The 18,029-nt window shown below is 41.0% G+C and overlaps 1 protein-coding gene across 1 annotated transcript; it reads left to right on the forward strand.

The window, feature by feature from the left end:
- The first annotated feature begins 147 nt into the window (after window positions 1-147).
- Window positions 148-15,079, forward strand: gpr176 (G protein-coupled receptor 176). The gene is made up of 3 exons (XM_034220088.1): window positions 148-944; window positions 9,336-9,588; window positions 13,094-15,079. Exons 1-3 carry the CDS (start codon window positions 722-724, stop codon window positions 14,322-14,324), a joined length of 1,707 nt encoding a protein of 568 aa, XP_034075979.1. The 5' UTR covers window positions 148-721; the 3' UTR covers window positions 14,325-15,079.
- The last annotated feature ends 2,950 nt before the right edge of the window (window positions 15,080-18,029 follow it).

Here is an 18,029-nt window from a genome sequence, read left to right on the forward strand (position 1 = left end):
ATGGTGCTAAAGTTCAGTTAGTGACCTTAGTTACTTTCCATTACTGACCAGTGTGCAATTCGGCCACACTTGTCATTCATAAGACTCAGTGGAGTTCCTCGGTGAATACAAGAAGAGGAGTGGCTCTTCCTTTGTGTGGCACCTCACGCTGTGAGATATTCCGTTACACTGCTCCAAACCTCTCAGGCTACCAATGACCAGCCTCTGACAATGCGACCGCAGCCGGAGAATCAGCTTCACAGACAGACACGATATTTTAGCTGCACGGCCAGAGGGGATGGTGGCGTGTTCTCGGTGCTGCAAGCTTCTTCGCCGGAAAAGACACTTGCAACCCGGTGTGTTTTTGAGGTGCACTCGGTGTCAGAGTAGCATCACTGCCTGATCACTGCGCACGGATTTCAGTGACTGATTTCTGCCATGCATCCGCATTGGAGGATTATGGGGCATGCTGCCTATGCATGATATTTCCCTGCGCTTTGATGCTTGATCATTGCATCATGTTTTTTCCTGCTGTATCAGATACATTTCCTGACAGAAGAACCTGTTATTTTAGGCAGCTACACGCATTGCCTACCTGTGTGTCTGCCTCACTGACATCTCTGCTTGCAAGCTTGTAGATTGTTTTGGTTGCAAGGCATCGCTATCATCCACACTGACATGCCTCTCCAATGCTGGCTGCTCACATCCCGCCAGACGTCTTAAACATCGTGGGGTGAGCGACATGGACAGTGGGATCCGGGCTGTGACGGTGGGAGACGGGGCAGCCAATTTCTCCGCGGCAGCCCACCTCTGGCTGGAGCCGCTGAACGCCTCCAGTCCCCCGCCGCTCCGGTGGGACCGCGGCGGGGCTGCGGAGGGCACCGGGCAGCGCCTCCTCCGGGAGCAAGCCTACCGGGACTTCACCACCGCCATCCAGGTGTTCATCCTCATAGGATCGCTGCTCGGTATGTCGCTTCTAGTTCTAACACACTTACTGTGCAATCTTGACAGAAAAGGCCCCCATTACACCTGCAGACATTTAAACCTTATATGTACAGTTTTGGTATCACTCCATTGAAACATTTACTAGGCTACGGCATGTTTTCCATGAGCTTCAACAGTTTGGTTATTACATAGTACATTTTTCCACATGGGGACACAATGTATGCAAGATTAATTAGAATATCTGAGGACATCTGCAAAAACAAGTAATCCTAAAATATCATACATGCCTTAATGAAATGAATATAATTGTTGTATTCTGTACCAACATTTAAAATATGGTCACGGTAATGGGATATTTAGCTCTTCCAACTCATATTGTACATACTTGACCATACCATGACCATCAACAGGCAATCTATTTTATAGAATGATAAGGTAATACATACAAAAAAGAGGTCTGTTTTTCAATCAAATGTGATATAATTTCCCATTTAAACTGGTCAGACAATTAACCTTTTTCAGCCAAACCATAGTTTATTTATAGAATGTTGGTGTTTATATAATTATTCCTTATACAATTAGAGAGTTTGTAACCCAACAGCCACAAAAAAAACCCTGCAAGATACCCTCTCTCGAACTCCTAACATATCAGTGTCAGACATCCCTACAATATTCAGCCCTGACATAATGGTGAAGGATGCAGGTTTTTTTTTGGGAAGATGCAGAACATGGTGCACTCAGACTGACTCCTTGTGCACATCTTCCACATTGTCATCATGATAAAGTCCACTTCCTTCTGTTGAAACGGAGGTCAAGACATGCAACAGTTATTTGGTCATTGAACATTGAACTGACAGCAGCATTGTTTCTGCACTATAGCTGTCCACATGGATGCACAAAGAAGTAAAATACGGTTTGCATCCCATTTAATCTTGTTTGAAGATATCTGATTATCGGTGTGTTTTTCCTTCTTATGTTAGTTTGATGGTAATTTTTACATTGAGTGTCAAGCAGCGATACTTTATGTTGATGAAAAATAAAAACATACAAAAAGTAAGAACACTTAAGTTACACTTAAATGGTGTATTTAATGCCTTCTTCCATTGAAAGGTCTGCAACCCAAAGAGACAGTAGTATGGTGGTAAACATGACATGTGTTGGTGACCTATTTTACCATGAAATTGGCAAAATTGGTTGCAATAACTCATCGTACACAATGTAAGCCTCTTTCAAGCTGAATCTCTGCTGGCTCTGAGACAAATATTCCTGCTTGTGCCAGGAGAAGCTCAGGCTGCTGCTGATGATGATGGAAGTGAGGATTGAGCCGTGAGAATTGATGGAGCGCAGCAGCACATCAGTGTCACCACGTTTTGACCATTCCATCTTAATACCAGCCAAAAAACATAATCCTCCCGCCAAAAATAAGCACAGCATATGAACGTGTTATTTGTCACATCCTGTCTCCTCGCTGCATTAAACACACACGGCTATGATTGCTTGTGCTGTTTGGGAAAAGTGTGGACTCAATCACAGGCCGCTCAAACAGTCCACCATGATGAAATAGGACGAAATCAAAACTGTCAAAATGGCAAAATGACTATTGCTCTGACTCATTACCACCTCCTGCTGTGCAGTGCAATGTGGCAGGGTCAGGGAAGCATGACATCAATGGCTGCAGAAATCTGCCTTTTAGCAACACAGCTTAAAATCCTCCTTTCAAATTCAAATTCAAAACCTTTATTTATCCAGGTAAAATCCCATTGAGATCAATGATCTCTTTTTCAAGGGAGACCTGCAGCAAGGGAGACCTTTATCTGTTTGTTGGCTTGGATACGTATAAAACATCTATTTTCCTTTTCAAACAACCTTGTTTATATGAGCCTAAAATGTAAATAAGTAAAAAATACAGCACATATGAGAATGTGAACCTTAAGCCAGAGGTTTGGAGGCATGGATGCACCAATGGAGCACAACAAGTGACATAGGATTTAAATAGAGTATGTTAAAAGAAACAGACACAACCCTTAAACATTATAGCAAAAGGAGATTGACAGTGAATCCAGGGCACACTTTTAAAAAGGATTGTGCGGCCGATAAACCTGCTCAAATTAGGCAAAAAGAAACCATGTAAATGTCAAAGCACCTGCAAAGGGTGACATGGAATCTGCACCGCAAAACACTATCTCTTTCCTACCATTTGCACATATTAAAAAAAGGATACATGCAGAAATATAGCGCAAAAGGGACCCTTTCTTTGCAAATGAGCCTTATTGCTATAACACTCAAACTCACAACACTCAGTGCTAATAGCAACACAGTTATAGTAATTATGATTCAAGGTTTTACTGGCATTCAAGTTTTAATATAAAAGCCATTATAATTACATTACAATAATTACAATACAATTACAGTCCCTATTCAAACGCCCATTGTAAGGTTGATTGGAGATCTGTTTCATTCCACCTATACAAATGAATATAATATACAAAAAAAGAGGACAAATATTTTATTAGCAGCCAACCTTCAGCCTGGCTACGAAACCATAAATAGCCCAGAGAGTAGAACAATGAATAATACAACTGATGATGATCCAGAGAACTGTCTTTGAGGTTGAAAAAAGTGTGTTTGTGACTCTCCAGCCACTTTTACAACACAATAAGCGTTTCATTATATGACAAAAGCTAGAGTACATCATCAGATGGCACTTACTGTCAGCGATGATGTTAGTTCCATCATGTGGCACTTTTATTGTCCCGTTGTGGGTGTGATTTAATATCTTTCCATTTTCTAGAGAAAATCTGTCTGAGTGACTGAAAAATAGAAGAAAATATGTGTGCACGTCATGATACATGAACACACATACATTTATCAGGTTCATACATCGTTGGTACACCACGCGAGGGCATTAAAACAATTTGTTGTTTAAAAAGAGGTGCTTTTTAGTTTAAACAAAAAGAGAACACATTGTCACTTGTTAAAAACTGCATATCTGGCACTCCTTAAACTCAGAGATGGGAGTTATATTGATCTTCTCATCTAACACTATGAAAGAAAGCAAAAATGTGCAATTCCAAAAAATGCATTTCAAGGTTATATCATTCCTATTTATTAGCAGAAAATTGTAGTTTATCCCGTTAAAGCAAAGATCAGATTTTGACTGTAAAGCGGATTAATGTGCCACTGTGTGCACGGCACCCTTACGGATCTTAATCACGTCTGTGAGGAATTACAGAATGTGGATATCTGGCTCTTTATTCCTCTGCTCATTACCATTCATACAGAAGTTGCTTATTGAAACAAAAGCAATTATAACATCCCAGGGTTGCAACAAAATAAATGTGTGTTAATTATGTTTCACACTTTGAGTTTCAACAGCTAATGATAATATGTTTAGACACCTGGATGAGTCTTGTTCCACACATAACAGCAGCTTCCAGAGAGGACACAATTAAGCTTCATGTGTGTGAAGCAGAAACACTTTTTGACTCATTTATTAAGTGGAACAAATCCATCATGTGTAGTGAGTGCTCTCTCTTTACATTGGCTGCTGTTAGTATAGTTACCAAGGAGCTCCTCGAGTGTCAGGTGAGTATTTCAGGCGCTAAAGGACAATGACAATGAAGGCTCTGATTATAACGAAGTACAGGTCTAAATACTGTCTCCATGATGCTCTAACAAGGACATATTTGATTGTGTGAAGCACTTTGTAACACTGAATTTAAAGACTGTGCTAGAATAATCTGTTCATGGACGTTTGTTCAGGTTTGAAATGGTTTAAAAGTAACAGCTGGTTTTTCTAAAATGAAGTGCTGTGTTGGCCCTGTGATCCCACCTTCAGTAAATCACTTGCTTTGCAACCACTGTCAGGGTGTAATATCACACCATTGTATTTGTACTAACATTTGATTCTCACTCTGCTTCTCCCAAGAGCCTTTTGTATTTTTTAACCATGATATGTAAAGCCTTGAAAATTATCACTTACTGTTATTATCAACTGAAATATCTTAACAGCTGTAGATGTAGTACACATTTCGGCAACGGTTCTAAATTGGTTTGGTATTTTGATGTCTTTTATACATAAATATGTGTCCCCAGTGTGTCGGGGAACTCTCGCAGCGTCAGAAAATAAAACCCTTTCTCTCTTCCTCCGTACCCAAATCTTTTAAAAACGGGGGTACAACGGAGCTGATCCAGATTTGCTGCCGATATGACGTCAAAAATGGCGGCGGACCCTCAGAAAGTTGCTATCAGAAACAATTCCTGACGTGTTTTTGACTCGTCTTTGTTTACATTAGCAAGCCTCGCTAACATTCAGAGCTAACCTGTACTGAAGAGCACATGTTTTTAAAAAGCAGGAAATAAAAAAAGAACTCGCCTTGTGATAAACCCGCAAGAGAAAAAGCATTTGAGCTCCATACTGTTTCAGAAATAATCCTTGATGTGGTTTAGAACAGGATGGCGTTTTATCACAGCAGAATTTAACTTTATCTCCGGTAGAATTCTGATCAGGCATTAGCTCCACCTCCTCTTTGTTTTTTTTTAAAGCTAAGGACCCAAAATCCGCGTTTCTCTAACAGGGCTGCAAAAGAGGGGTATGAGCAGTATGAGGCATGGCTACCATGGGTGATCTGTTTGGTATTTTAAGCAAACAACTTCACAGACATGTTTTGTATTGGTATGACCCTACAATATATTTTTCCAATATAGCATAATAGGTCCACTTTTGACAAATATGACATGTGGGGTTCCTCAAGGCTCCATCTTGGGGCCTCTTCTCTTTAACATCTACATGCTACCACTGGCTCAGATAATGAAAAACAACAAAATAAGTTACCATAGCTACTGTATGCAGATGACACACACATTTACGTAACAATTTCACCAGGAGACTATACTCCAATTCAAACACTGAGTAAGTGCATTGAACAAATCAATGACTGGATGTGTCAGAACTTTCTCCAATTAAACAAAGATAAAACTGAGGTAATGGTTTTTGGAGCCAAGTCAGAACGTATACAAGTTAGCGCTGAGCTTCAGTCTGCAATGTTCAAAACAACAGATAAAGCCAGAAATCTAGGTGTAGTCATGGACTCTGACCTGAGTTTCAACAGTCACATTAAAACTGTTACTAAATCAGCCTACTATCACCTAAAGAATATATCTAGGATTAAAAGACTAATGTCACAGCAGGATTTGGAAAAACTTGTCCATGCTTTTATCTTCAGTAGACTCGACTACTGTAATGGTATCTTCACAGGTCTCACTAAAACATCTATTAGGAAGCTGCAGCTGATTCAGAACGCCGCTGCTTGAGTCCTCACTAACACTAAGAAAGTGGATCACATCACTCCTGTTCTGAAGTCTTTACACTGGCTTCCTGTGTGTCAAAGAATAGATTTCAAAATACTGCTGCTGGTTTATAAAGCACTGAATGGTTTAGGCCCAAAATACATTTCTGACCTCCTGCTAAATTATGAACCATCCAGATCTCTCAGGTCTTCAGGGACTGGTCAGCTTTCTGTCCCCAGAGTCAGAACTAAACATGGAGAAGCAGCGTTCAGTTATTATGCTCCAAATATCTGGAACAAACTCCCAGAAACCTGCAGGTCCGCTGCAACTCTGACTACTTTTAAATCCAGGCTGAAGACTTTTCTTTTTGCCGCTGCTTTTAATTGAACTATTCATATCTTAAACTACACTGTAACTTTTATCCATGTATTTTTTTCTTTTAATGTTTATTTTATTATCTTTTCTTTTTAATGACTGATTTTAAATGCCATTTTCTTAATGTCTTTCATTTTTGTAAAGCACTTTGAATTGCCTTTTGTTGAAAGTTGCTATATAAATAAACCTGCCTTTCCTTACACACATTTATGTTCCTCTGCATGATCAATTGTAGCTTTTGTGATTCCCTCACATTACATCTAGGGCCATATCTGTGTAAAATGTTTATTTTGTTCAATGACCAAATAATACTAATGAGATTACAATCAACTGTAGTCTTTGTTTCGTTCTAATTATACTTCAAAATGTTTTTGCCATAGCCACGATTTTCCATAACTTGGACCTTAAGTTAATTAAAATTGCAGAACGCAAGAAGTTCACAAACATTGAACTTAATCTGGGTCCTGCAGAATCATTTTATTGAGTTTTCAGTCTGGCAATAGATCAGAAATGATAGTTTTTTACAAACAGGAACTAAACTGAAGATGGAAGTGATGACTCTTGGTGCTTCGAATCCAAGAAGGAATTGCTGTGGTGTTTTATTAAAAACATAAAACCAGGTGGATAAAGAACATGTTTGACACAAAGGACCCCTGTTTCCTATCAGCAGTCAACATCCTTTTTTACAACCATGACAATATTATTTCTTAGACAAGTATTTGTAACATTGTCTTCTCACCTGTTTTGAAAGAGCCCAGGCCAGCAATATTGACAACAGCGGTGCTTGTCAGAAAGCGCTAATGGGATGTCTTGTAAGGCAATAACAAAAGACCTTCTTTTTTTTAAACGATGAGTATCTGTGCTCGTGTCATTATCCCATGTGATTCCGCTTTCACGGAATCACTGAGCATTAATTACAGCTTCATTAGGGTTCCCCTGAAATACTACTCCTGTGTGCTGCTATGAAACCCTTTTCAGTTGGAAACCAGCAGCAAAGCACACAATGTTCCCTTAAAAACAGCTCCATCTAAAACCTCTCCGGCTACAATTCACTTCCCCATCCACTCGTAATTATTTTTATATATAACCTTGATTTGATAGCTTTAATATCTTTGTAAACTGTAAACAGATTTGTTTTCTTGGCAATTGATGTTGAGTGCTTGTTTTTCAGACTGTGTACTGAACATGTACAGACAGGGGAACAAATAACCTGCAGGAAGAAATGAAATGTTTCCTCAGCAGGGAACATCTTGCTCCATCTCTCACAATGAGAGCACAGCTCACACTCTGCGGGTAATTACATTTGGAGAGGCTGATGTCACACGTGTCCCCGTATGCCCCGAATTATATTCAAAACCTAATTAACAGTCATTGCTGTCCTGTTGCTCCAAATGATAGAGGGATCTTAACGTAGAAATGTCAGTTTCCCCGCTTGTACCTTATCAAGTGCTGTCACTCTCAGTTTAGATTTAATAGATTTTTTCACCCTTCAGCAAGCTCTAAATTTGTTTTAGAAACGTTATTTGATCGTTCTTCTTCTTTGACAGAATAATCCTTATTGGTCCTTTTTGAAAACACCTTCAGATGGGATTTTGTGAAGCTGAGTGAAAGGCTTCTCCAGAATTACCTGAAAGGTCTGTGTGCCATCACACCTTTGCAGGAGTCCACACTCTTTTTTCCTCCAAATTAATACAGATATATCGTTTTAAAAGAGCAAATCTGTTCAAACTGACTGCAATTTGTATATTCATGTCTGCGTATATCCAAAATATAGTGCAACAAGCAGAACACATTTGTTTGCATTTACAAATGAAAAATGTGACTTTTTCCTGAAAGTTTGTAATGTAAAACCAACTGACATGTATTATCATTGTCTTATCTTGTCCTGTGGCACACCATTTGAATTAGAAATCAGTTCAAGGTATCAGTTTTGGCCTTAAAAAGGAATCAGTTCATAGGAAAACTCAATGATGGTGTAAAATGAGGAGCCTGCAACTAATCAGATATCTATATTATATGAACAAAGCTTTATTCTCAGTGCATGCAATACTCATACAGTCTCTGTGCTGATCCTTCTATATGGCTCACACACTTAGAATTAGACAAATTAGACTGTCCCCCTTCTTTCATGCCGATGGGCAATTTAGAGTATCCAGGCAATTTGGTCTTTCTTGACAGTGAGAGGGAAATGACATTATATGAGAAACTTACAAGAGGAAACATAATGATCCAGGGAATTAGCCTTTATAAATGCCCAGTAATGTTCAAATGGTTTCTTCCTTTAGTTACATTCAGATGGACAGGTTACATCAGGGCACATGGCAAGTGGCAAAAATAATAGCACCAAGATATAATTCTGTCCTGTGAAAGACATGTTAAAACAAAATAATCAAAATACGTCACACTTTATAGTAATACATATAGTATTTGACTTTAAATGATACATGTTAACAGTCAAGCTATCACTCACTTAATGTTGGCACGCTCAAAATAAACTAAGGGCGACCAGAAGTCTTTTCTGCTCTGCCAAGAAAGTGCCTATTCACGTGCCATCCCTCCTGGTTCCTAAGAATCCGTCCAATTGTTCAAAGGCCTTTTTTTGTAAGCCTTTTAGTAGTAAAAAGGGAGTTTTAAAAATAAACAAAACTAGCCAAGCAATATGTGCAGAAATTAAACTTTTCTACACCGGTTTGGAAATGAAGTGTTAGTTTGATGTTTTTCTAAATCCCTGCACCTCGTCCCCACAGGAAATGCCACTGTGTTGTGGTGCACCTGCTGCACGAACGTCTTCAAATCTGTGACCAACCGATTCATCAAGAACCTGGCGTGCTCGGGAATCTGCGCCGGGCTGGCTTGCGTTCCCTTCGACGTGGCTCTGGGAGCGAGCCCTCGATGCTGCTGGTGGCTCCACACGCTGCTGCTCTGCAAGGCCATCAAGTTCCTCCACAAGCTCTTCTGCTCCGTCACGGTGCTCAGCTTCAGCGCCATCGCCCTCGACAGGTCAGCCCAGGAAAACACACTTGTTTCCACACATGAGTAGTACATATAAGTTGTGGCGGCTCAATTTCCAGTTCAGTTTGAGTCGCCGAGAGGCTAAGCTTGGCTATATTCTCGTTTTCAAAGAGAAAGTCCGTACTGAAGTCAGATAGTTTGACGATATTTAATAAACAAAATCAAAACATAATAACTATAGGGATGAAATGAGCTCACCCTCTGTCATCCGCACTCGACATGAAACAGGTGATCTATACACAAACCACACCCATGTGGCAATTACCGGAAGTGCTCAACAAATAAATAAAAGTGACGTAAACAAATAATAATAATAATACAAATAATGGACTCAATGGACTCACTAAGTAGCATTTGGCACCTACATAAGTTATAAATAGAAAACTGTGGCTAGCAACTGAAATGAAATCCCACCTCTTACTAATAACGCAGTGTCCCTGAGTAGGATAAAATAGATGCTTTATGCTCACTTCAGCCCTGCATCCAGGACATCTGAGAGATGTGTTTGAAAAAAGCAGGTGCGTACCTCCCACTAACTTTTTCTGGAAGTGCCACTCGATAGAAGTGGATGATTCAAATACTCGGATGAGTTTATCAGCACATCCCTTGGCATTGTAATTCTCTTCCTGGTAGTAAAAATCGACGCAACACAAGTAGACACACATCCAACTGTTTTGTTGTACGAGATGGAAAATGTATTTATTATTTTCAGATCCATACAATCATTGATAATACAGATCAATATTCTCTTTCAGCCTTCTGTATTTTACAATCATAGCACACAACAATGTATCAGATGATGTGGACAATACGGAGGCATGTAGAGATTCACTGACCTTTAAACAAACTATAACATCAATTGTGAAAAAGGACTAAATGAGACATGAACAAGGTTGATGGGTCGTACCTCAATGATTCTTGAAACCATTTACCAGGTGAGCATAGAAAAAAAATCTACTTTAGACAAAGTATTTTTCCGTCAAGAACCCTTTTCTCTGAACAAGAAGGCTTTAGTTTCGCCAATGGATGGAGCATGTGAACATCACGCTGAGCAGACATGTCCCCCGCCTCCCTGCAGTGATAAAAGCCACAGCCAAAAGAGGCAATTTTCACTAGATAAACCAACATTTAAAACCCTCTTAGTGCAAGCTACTTTTATTGGAGAAAAATTAGCAACGCTGATGGCCTCTTGTCTGATTTCTGTCTGTCACCATTCCTTTCTTGTGGAGCCGTTCTCTAGACAAACAAACCAAACATAAAACATAATCTCCTTAGAAAGGGTAACAAACAACCATATGAAATCTCTGCTGCTTACTCATAACCCCATCATGTATAAAAGCCCTGCAGTATGTGCAAAACATTACTATTGGATGACTGCAGTGGCCGCATTGATTACAATTTAAAAACCATGCAGGAGTTCATTATGAAATTTAAAAGCAGAATAACATACAAAGTGATGCTTATGGTGATTGCAGTCACATCGTGTGTTGTTGCAGCCGCGCCTCAGCCTTGGTTTCACTGCTCTAAAGATTCCATCCATCCAGATTGCCTCCATAGCAACAACATACAATCAGAACGCTATCACACTAACGGATGAATAATTTATCTAAAGGAGGGCAAACGAGGCTGTGTGTGTACAGACGGGCTGAGACTGCACCAGCTATCAGCTCACACACACACACACACACACACACACACACACACACACACACACACACACACACACACACACACATACACACACACACACACACTCTTTCATACTCTAGTACGTGGTGGTGATGATGAAGAGATAATCCAGGGAAATGGGCAAATCCTTCAAGCAATTAATGTTTTTTTCTTAATTGTTTTGGGGAATAAAACAGGATGACAGTTTGTTTTACATTATGGGTGTGCAGTTACATGATTTCAAATTCTTGTGTATAAATTAGTACATCCCCCGGATAACTGGAGAGAAAATCCTTTAATCTCATTCCAGTAGAATTATGTTAAATATGCATACTTTTCCTTTTTACCCCTATTTTATAAACAGTTTACACACTGTCATGCTGCAGTCATTTCTTGGTTATTGGATTATTAAGGAGTCCAATTTATTCAGCTAAGACTACTATATTGATGAAGTTACCTTGGTTATTCTTTTTTTGATGATAAATTGTTAGAAGCACATTTACATTAAAGGTTTTATAATGATTAACCTGTTGAACCCCCATCGACCCACCCCCGGGCGGAAAAACGCATAATCTTCAGGAAACAGCGTCTGAGGTCTTCTTAATATTTAATAAACTATGAATGTTTTATATCCATGTAACGGGGAAAAAAACAACACAAAGCTAACGCTCAGCCTCTGAATTAGCGACGAGCGACAAAATGCTAACGGCGTGTGCACAGAAACTCACTCATAACACCCTTATTACTTATCGTAACTGCAAATCCAACCCATCGATTAGATTGTGAGAAGACACAGAATCGATAGGTACCTACATTATCAGTTTATGATAAGAGCTCACAACATAATAAACAAAAACAGACATCATAACTCTTGGCGCTAGGTAGCAACAATGGCAATATCTCTTACCTTCGTTGTTGTCTGATCAAAAGTTGTCTTCAATGGCATTAAAACGATAAAAACGCTGCTGAAGGTTAATCCATAGGTTAATCCAATGTGTCTGTGTCACTTTGAAATGATTTCTGATCATCCATAAGCAATAAACCTACTTTTCCATTTTCAGATGTCAGAGCGTGAGATAGGTTCGCTCTGGGCAAAACTTTTTTGGTAACGTGTGGTGTGTATGTGGAAATTCCCCTTCAATTCTATTGGCTCTAACGGTCAAAAAGAGATGTCAATCATCAAAATCGACCAATGGGTTCCAGAGAAACGTCAAAAACGGCCATTTCCACCCAAATCTCCTCAGAGGTGGAGTTTTTTTTTGCTAAACCTCTCTAAAAAGGTCAAATGTCACTTATTTTGCATCAATCTTGATACAGGGTACTTATTATGTGTTGTACTTTGGATTCCTAAAGCTTTTAGTCTACCATACCATCATCCAAGGTTAGTTTTCATTATAAGTAAAAAATTATTTTTGGACGGACACTATCTTTATGTTCAATCTGAATTTTCCTTAAAATAAAAAAACATCTATATTGATTCTGACTTTTCTACACCCAACTCACAGGTTTATCATTACTTTGAGGAAAAAGATTATTAATTTTCCCCTTTTAGAAGTGTAGTGATGGTCATTTGTTCTGGAAATGTCATTTTTTGAGCCTGAGACCTGAAAAACAGGCTTGGGATTTAACAGGTTAAAGGGTTTGGTTCATTTGGGTTTTCTCTACAAATATCTTTTCATTTCCTGAGAGTTTCCTGTGAAGGTATTTTGAAGAAACATTTATTAAACATTTCCTTTCTTTAAAAGCTGTGCTTTTCCTACTGTGAAACTGAAGCGTTCACTGAGAAAGGCCTTAATGCTGAAATTATTTGTCTTTCTGCGTCTAGATATTACTCTGTGCTGTACCCGTTGGAGAGGAAGATCTCCGATGCGAGATCCCGAGATCTGGTCATCTACATCTGGGTCCACGCCACCGTGGTCAGCCTCCCCGCGTTCTGCGTGACCAATGTGACGGATGTGTACGTCACCTCGTCCTGCTCCGACGACCACGCCCGTTCTCTGGGCCACATGGTGTACGTGTTGGTCTACAACGTCACCACGGTGATCATGCCTCTCGCGCTGGTCTTCTTCTTCATGCTTCTGATCCGCAGAGCGCTCAGCAGCAGCCAGAAGAAGAAGGTGATCATCGCGGCGCTGCGGACTCCCCAGAGCAGCATCTCCATCCCGTACGTGTCCCAGAGAGAAGCCGAGCTGCACGCCACGCTGCTGGCCGTGGTACTGGCCTTCTCCGCCTGCAGCGCCCCCTACGGAGCTCTGGTGGTGTATCGCACCATCTTGGCGGACACTAAAGAGCTCCCCGCCTCCTTGTACCTGACGGCGCTCTGGCTCCCCAAGGTGTCCCTGCTCACAAACCCTCTTCTGTTTCTGACTGTGAACCGCTCGGCGCGCCACAGCTGGCTGGACCTGCTGGCCCGGATCCACAGACGCTACAGCCGCCGTAACGTGGTCAGCACCGGGGCGCTGGACTCTTTGGGAGCGGAGGGGGTGATCGGGGAGCCGGTGGGGCTGGAGACCGCCGGCCGCTCCGGGAGCCAGCTCCTGGAGATGTTTAACATCGGCCAGCAGCAGATCTACAGGCCCTCTGAGGAGGAGGAGGAGGACGTGGAGAACGAGGTCCCTCCTCAACTATCAGGGGGCTGCTCTGGGCCTAAGGACGACCTCAAGGGCAGGTCGAGACTGGGGAGCTTTAGAGGGGAAGTGATCACCACAAAGGACCCTCTGCAGGGGTCAGGGGGGGGTCTGATAATCACTAAGGACGGCCCTCCTTTAGTCACAGCGCCGCGGGCCTCTCCGGTCCACACGTGTGCTTACGCCTCTTCATCTCAGGTGGCCCCAGCGACCCCTACCGAGGCGGAGGACTCCCCACAGTTTGGGTTCGGACCCTTCGAGCTGCCCCCCCAGTGGTTACCAGAGACAAGGAACAGCAAGAAGAGGCTGCTGCCGCCGCTGGGGAACACCCCCGAGGAGCTGATCCAGACCAAGCTGCCCCGGCCGCGGACCGAGAGGCGGATCAGCCGGAACAACAAGGTGAGCACCATCGCCACCGTGGACCTGTGAACCGCCTCTGATCCGCAGCTCTGGACCCCACTCATTACAGGGGGTGGGGGGGGGCTTCGGCAGGATATTGATGTGTCAAGCTGCTCGGTGAGACGCATGGTTTCTCTTTGTCAATTCAAACATTTTTTCAATTTTCTCAGACGCTTTGTAGAAGGTTTTTCAGCTCGACTACTGCAGTTTTCTTATTGGACGAGAATCAATTTGATATCAAATATTTACCACGCTGGGAGAAATGTGTCCAACTTCCCTTGCGACTCGGACAGATTGATTAAGGACTTCTATAACGGCTGCATGATTATCGGGACAACAGATCTCTGCTTTTGAATCTGTTTTGATTAGAGCTGGCATCGGTAGTTGAACAGGACACACTGTACAAATCCAATTATCCCGAGAGATGCACTGATACAGAATAATATATTTCCATAGCACATTATGAAGCGAGGATATTGAAACTACTATCAAAATATTTTGTAAAATGGTTATGCTGTGATTGCACTCTGTAAATTAACACATCTCTGTGTCAGTCCTTTCTCTTAACCCTTTGTGGGAATGTTTTTTGTAACTATGTTCACTTTTTGGGATTAACTCGTCCCTCGCTGGCCTTTTTTTCTCACGTCGCTTTTGAGAAATATTTACATATCCTCTAATGTGTTAGATGTTGTTGTCATTTGTACTTCAAATGTAAGTGGATTTGATAAAGATAAAAAATGCAGATGTAATGTATGCAAATACCTGTTATAAAAATGTGAAATGTTCAGGGTTTATCTGTGTTTTTAGACTTGTTTTCTGGAACACACAGTGCATTACATAAACAGAAAAAATGGAAGAACGTTACCAGTATGTTTTAATACAAAAATACACAGAAAATAAAATCCAAGTATCTTTTAGTCCACGAAAAATCAATGTTATGGATTTCTCCCTGGTACTCCTGAAAATCACTTCCTCAATCGAATGACTGTGAAAAAAATTAAGCGAAAAAAGAGCCGTAGTACAAGCGCGGCTTTTTACATCATCAGAAGTTGTGAAATGGTTTTTAATTTTCAATTTCTCCGACTCTCACCCCGTTGGCTGTGTCTCCCGTTTGATGCATAATTCAATAGTAGCAGCCTCAACCTGAAGCTTTGGCCGAGGCAAACAGAGCCGGGCTGCACTTCAAATATTTGTCAAGCTGTAACTCCCTTCTGGGCTACCCACAATCCCTGCTGTGTCCACAAAAACCTGGATCCATATGCTGCATGCTACCTGTGCTGTTATCAGGTGGAATTGTGCACTCACACTTGACTGGAAACAGTATACATTGCTACTACTTAAAAGCAGTATGTATAGGAGTAGTGATTATTCTTCTACGTCTGCTGCTCTGTTGTTGACTTTTTAGAGACTGTTATGGCAGAAAACAGTAGCTGCCATGGTGGAGATACAGTTTTGAGTCTTAAATGCTGCGCGTAATTCAATGCGTTTTCCCAGTGCAACAGGAAAACCATTGCGTTACGATTGGGTGAAGCAGGTAGGACTCAAATGCAGAATTTAATGAAAAGCGAGCTTTATTAAATAATAAAAGCTGTGGCAAAAAAAGGCAGTATCCAAAATAAACGAGCAGCACAAGGAACACAGACCGTGGAATAACATGGAGGGAAAACAATGGACCGACATGGAACACAGGGGAAGACTAGACTAAATACACAGAAGGGTAATCACAGGACAAGACACAGCTGGGCAGGGGAGGGAGTAACACAAGGGCAACAGGTGAACACAATGAGACAATCAGACACACCAGGGAAACTAACGACCAGAGATGGGGTCGTTACAAAAAAAAAGTAATACATTACATATTACATTTAAAAAAAAGCAATATATTACACTACTTCGTTACTCTCTACATAAAGTAACTCGTTACTTTACTCGCAGGGCCGGCCCGCCCCTCCCTGCAGGCAGATCACGCAGACTGCTACAGTTTCAAATGTTCTCTTTAGTTCAGTTTCCATTGTCGCATAAGACTGATCCAGATCCTGAATGTTTTCCTATCTGACCATGGCTGTCCTCTGTCTCCTGCTATCTGTATATTTTGCGCAGTCTATCTCTGCTCACGCTGTTGCGTCGGCGTGTTCTCCTGCATGTTGGCCATGTGTTGCACTGGAACCAGACACCGCAAAGACTTCAGCCGATCACGTACGAACTGCGCATGCGTGAGTGGCAATAACTCTCCTTACCAGCAGGCGGCGGTAGTGGTAAAAATATATTATTACAGTAACGCATTACTTTGTAACGCGCTACACCCAACTCTGCTAACGACAGGGAGGAGGACCAGACAAAACGGGTGTGTTTAAGAATACTCTGGATTTCACTCATTTTTTCCACATGATTTAATTCAAGTCTTATTCAAGCAACCTTTTACTGAGACCATTATGAGCTTGACGACAGAGGTTCAGAGCAGTGATATTATACAGAAAGGGTTTAACATGAGGTGAGTCTTGGAACCTGATTTGCACAAAAGGCTTGACATTTCAAATGAATGTAAAACCCATTTTCCACATCTGGTTCTTATGACAGATTGCATCCTACATAGACACAATGTACCATATAATATTACAGTTGAACTTATAGTCACACAAGAAGAAGAATATACTTATCCTAAAAAAACGTGCAGAGAAAGTAAATATTTCATTTGATCGTTTTACAGACAGATTCAACATGGTCTTTCCAGTCAGGAAGGCTCGTGTCAGATGATGAAACAAACAATTGATTCCATATTCTTTACTATTATTCTCATTATTACAAGCTGTAATCGTGATCTTCCTCATCATCGGGTTTCAGGGTGCGATAAAATCAACCTTGAATCTGATCTTTTATCCCCAACTTGTACGAGAAGTCATGCGAGAAGAAATGTAAATGTAACATCTACAGTTCAATGACAACTGGGACAACTCTATCTGAGCTGATGAAGCCCAGGCAGCATGACTGAAAGCTCAGAACAGCCACTAATCTGTCCTTGTGGTTTCTCAAAGTAAGTATTTTTCTTGTATATTTTCATGCAAATGTATTACTTTAAAGTTGAAGAAAGAAATTAGTACATTTCTGTCAAGATCTGTCTGTGTTGTATTTTGTCTTGTCTTTTTCTGTCTTTTGTTTCATGTTTTATTTTGAAAGGTCTTCACCTCCTGTCTTGCCTGTTTCTGTCTGTGTTGTGTTTTGTCTAGTCTAGATTTGTTTTTGGTTTTCTGTCTGCGTTGTGTCTTGTCTAGATCTGTCTTTGGTTTTCTGTCTGCGTTGTGTTTTGTCTTTAGATCTGTCTGTGGTTCCCTGGTGTGTCTTATTACCCGATTGTGTGCACCTGGTGTCCCTGTGTTTTCTCCTCCCTCCTCACCTGTGTCTTGTTTGTATAATTAGTCTGGTGTGTATTTAAGTTCTGGTTTTTCTGTCTGTCTTTGTCGGTTCGTCTTGTGTTTTGACTTGGTCTTCGGTGAGTGTTCTGTTCTGTCTTTGTTTCTAGTATAGCCTTGAAATAAAGGAGATATTTTTGACACTTTAATCTGCATTTGGGTCCTGCTTCCTGCACACACCGTAACAATTTCGTTGCCTTTTTGTGCATATTCTCCACATGTACAGCCACATATAATGTATCATGATGCATCATTAGTAAAACACGTGCTTACTGTACAAACTGTGTGAAACTAACCATCCTTTTTTGTTTTTCTCCAGTGACTTCAT

This window comes from Gymnodraco acuticeps, unplaced genomic scaffold (assembly GCF_902827175.1).
Source record: "Gymnodraco acuticeps unplaced genomic scaffold, fGymAcu1.1, whole genome shotgun sequence".
NCBI classification, from domain to species: domain Eukaryota; kingdom Metazoa; phylum Chordata; class Actinopteri; order Perciformes; family Bathydraconidae; genus Gymnodraco; species Gymnodraco acuticeps.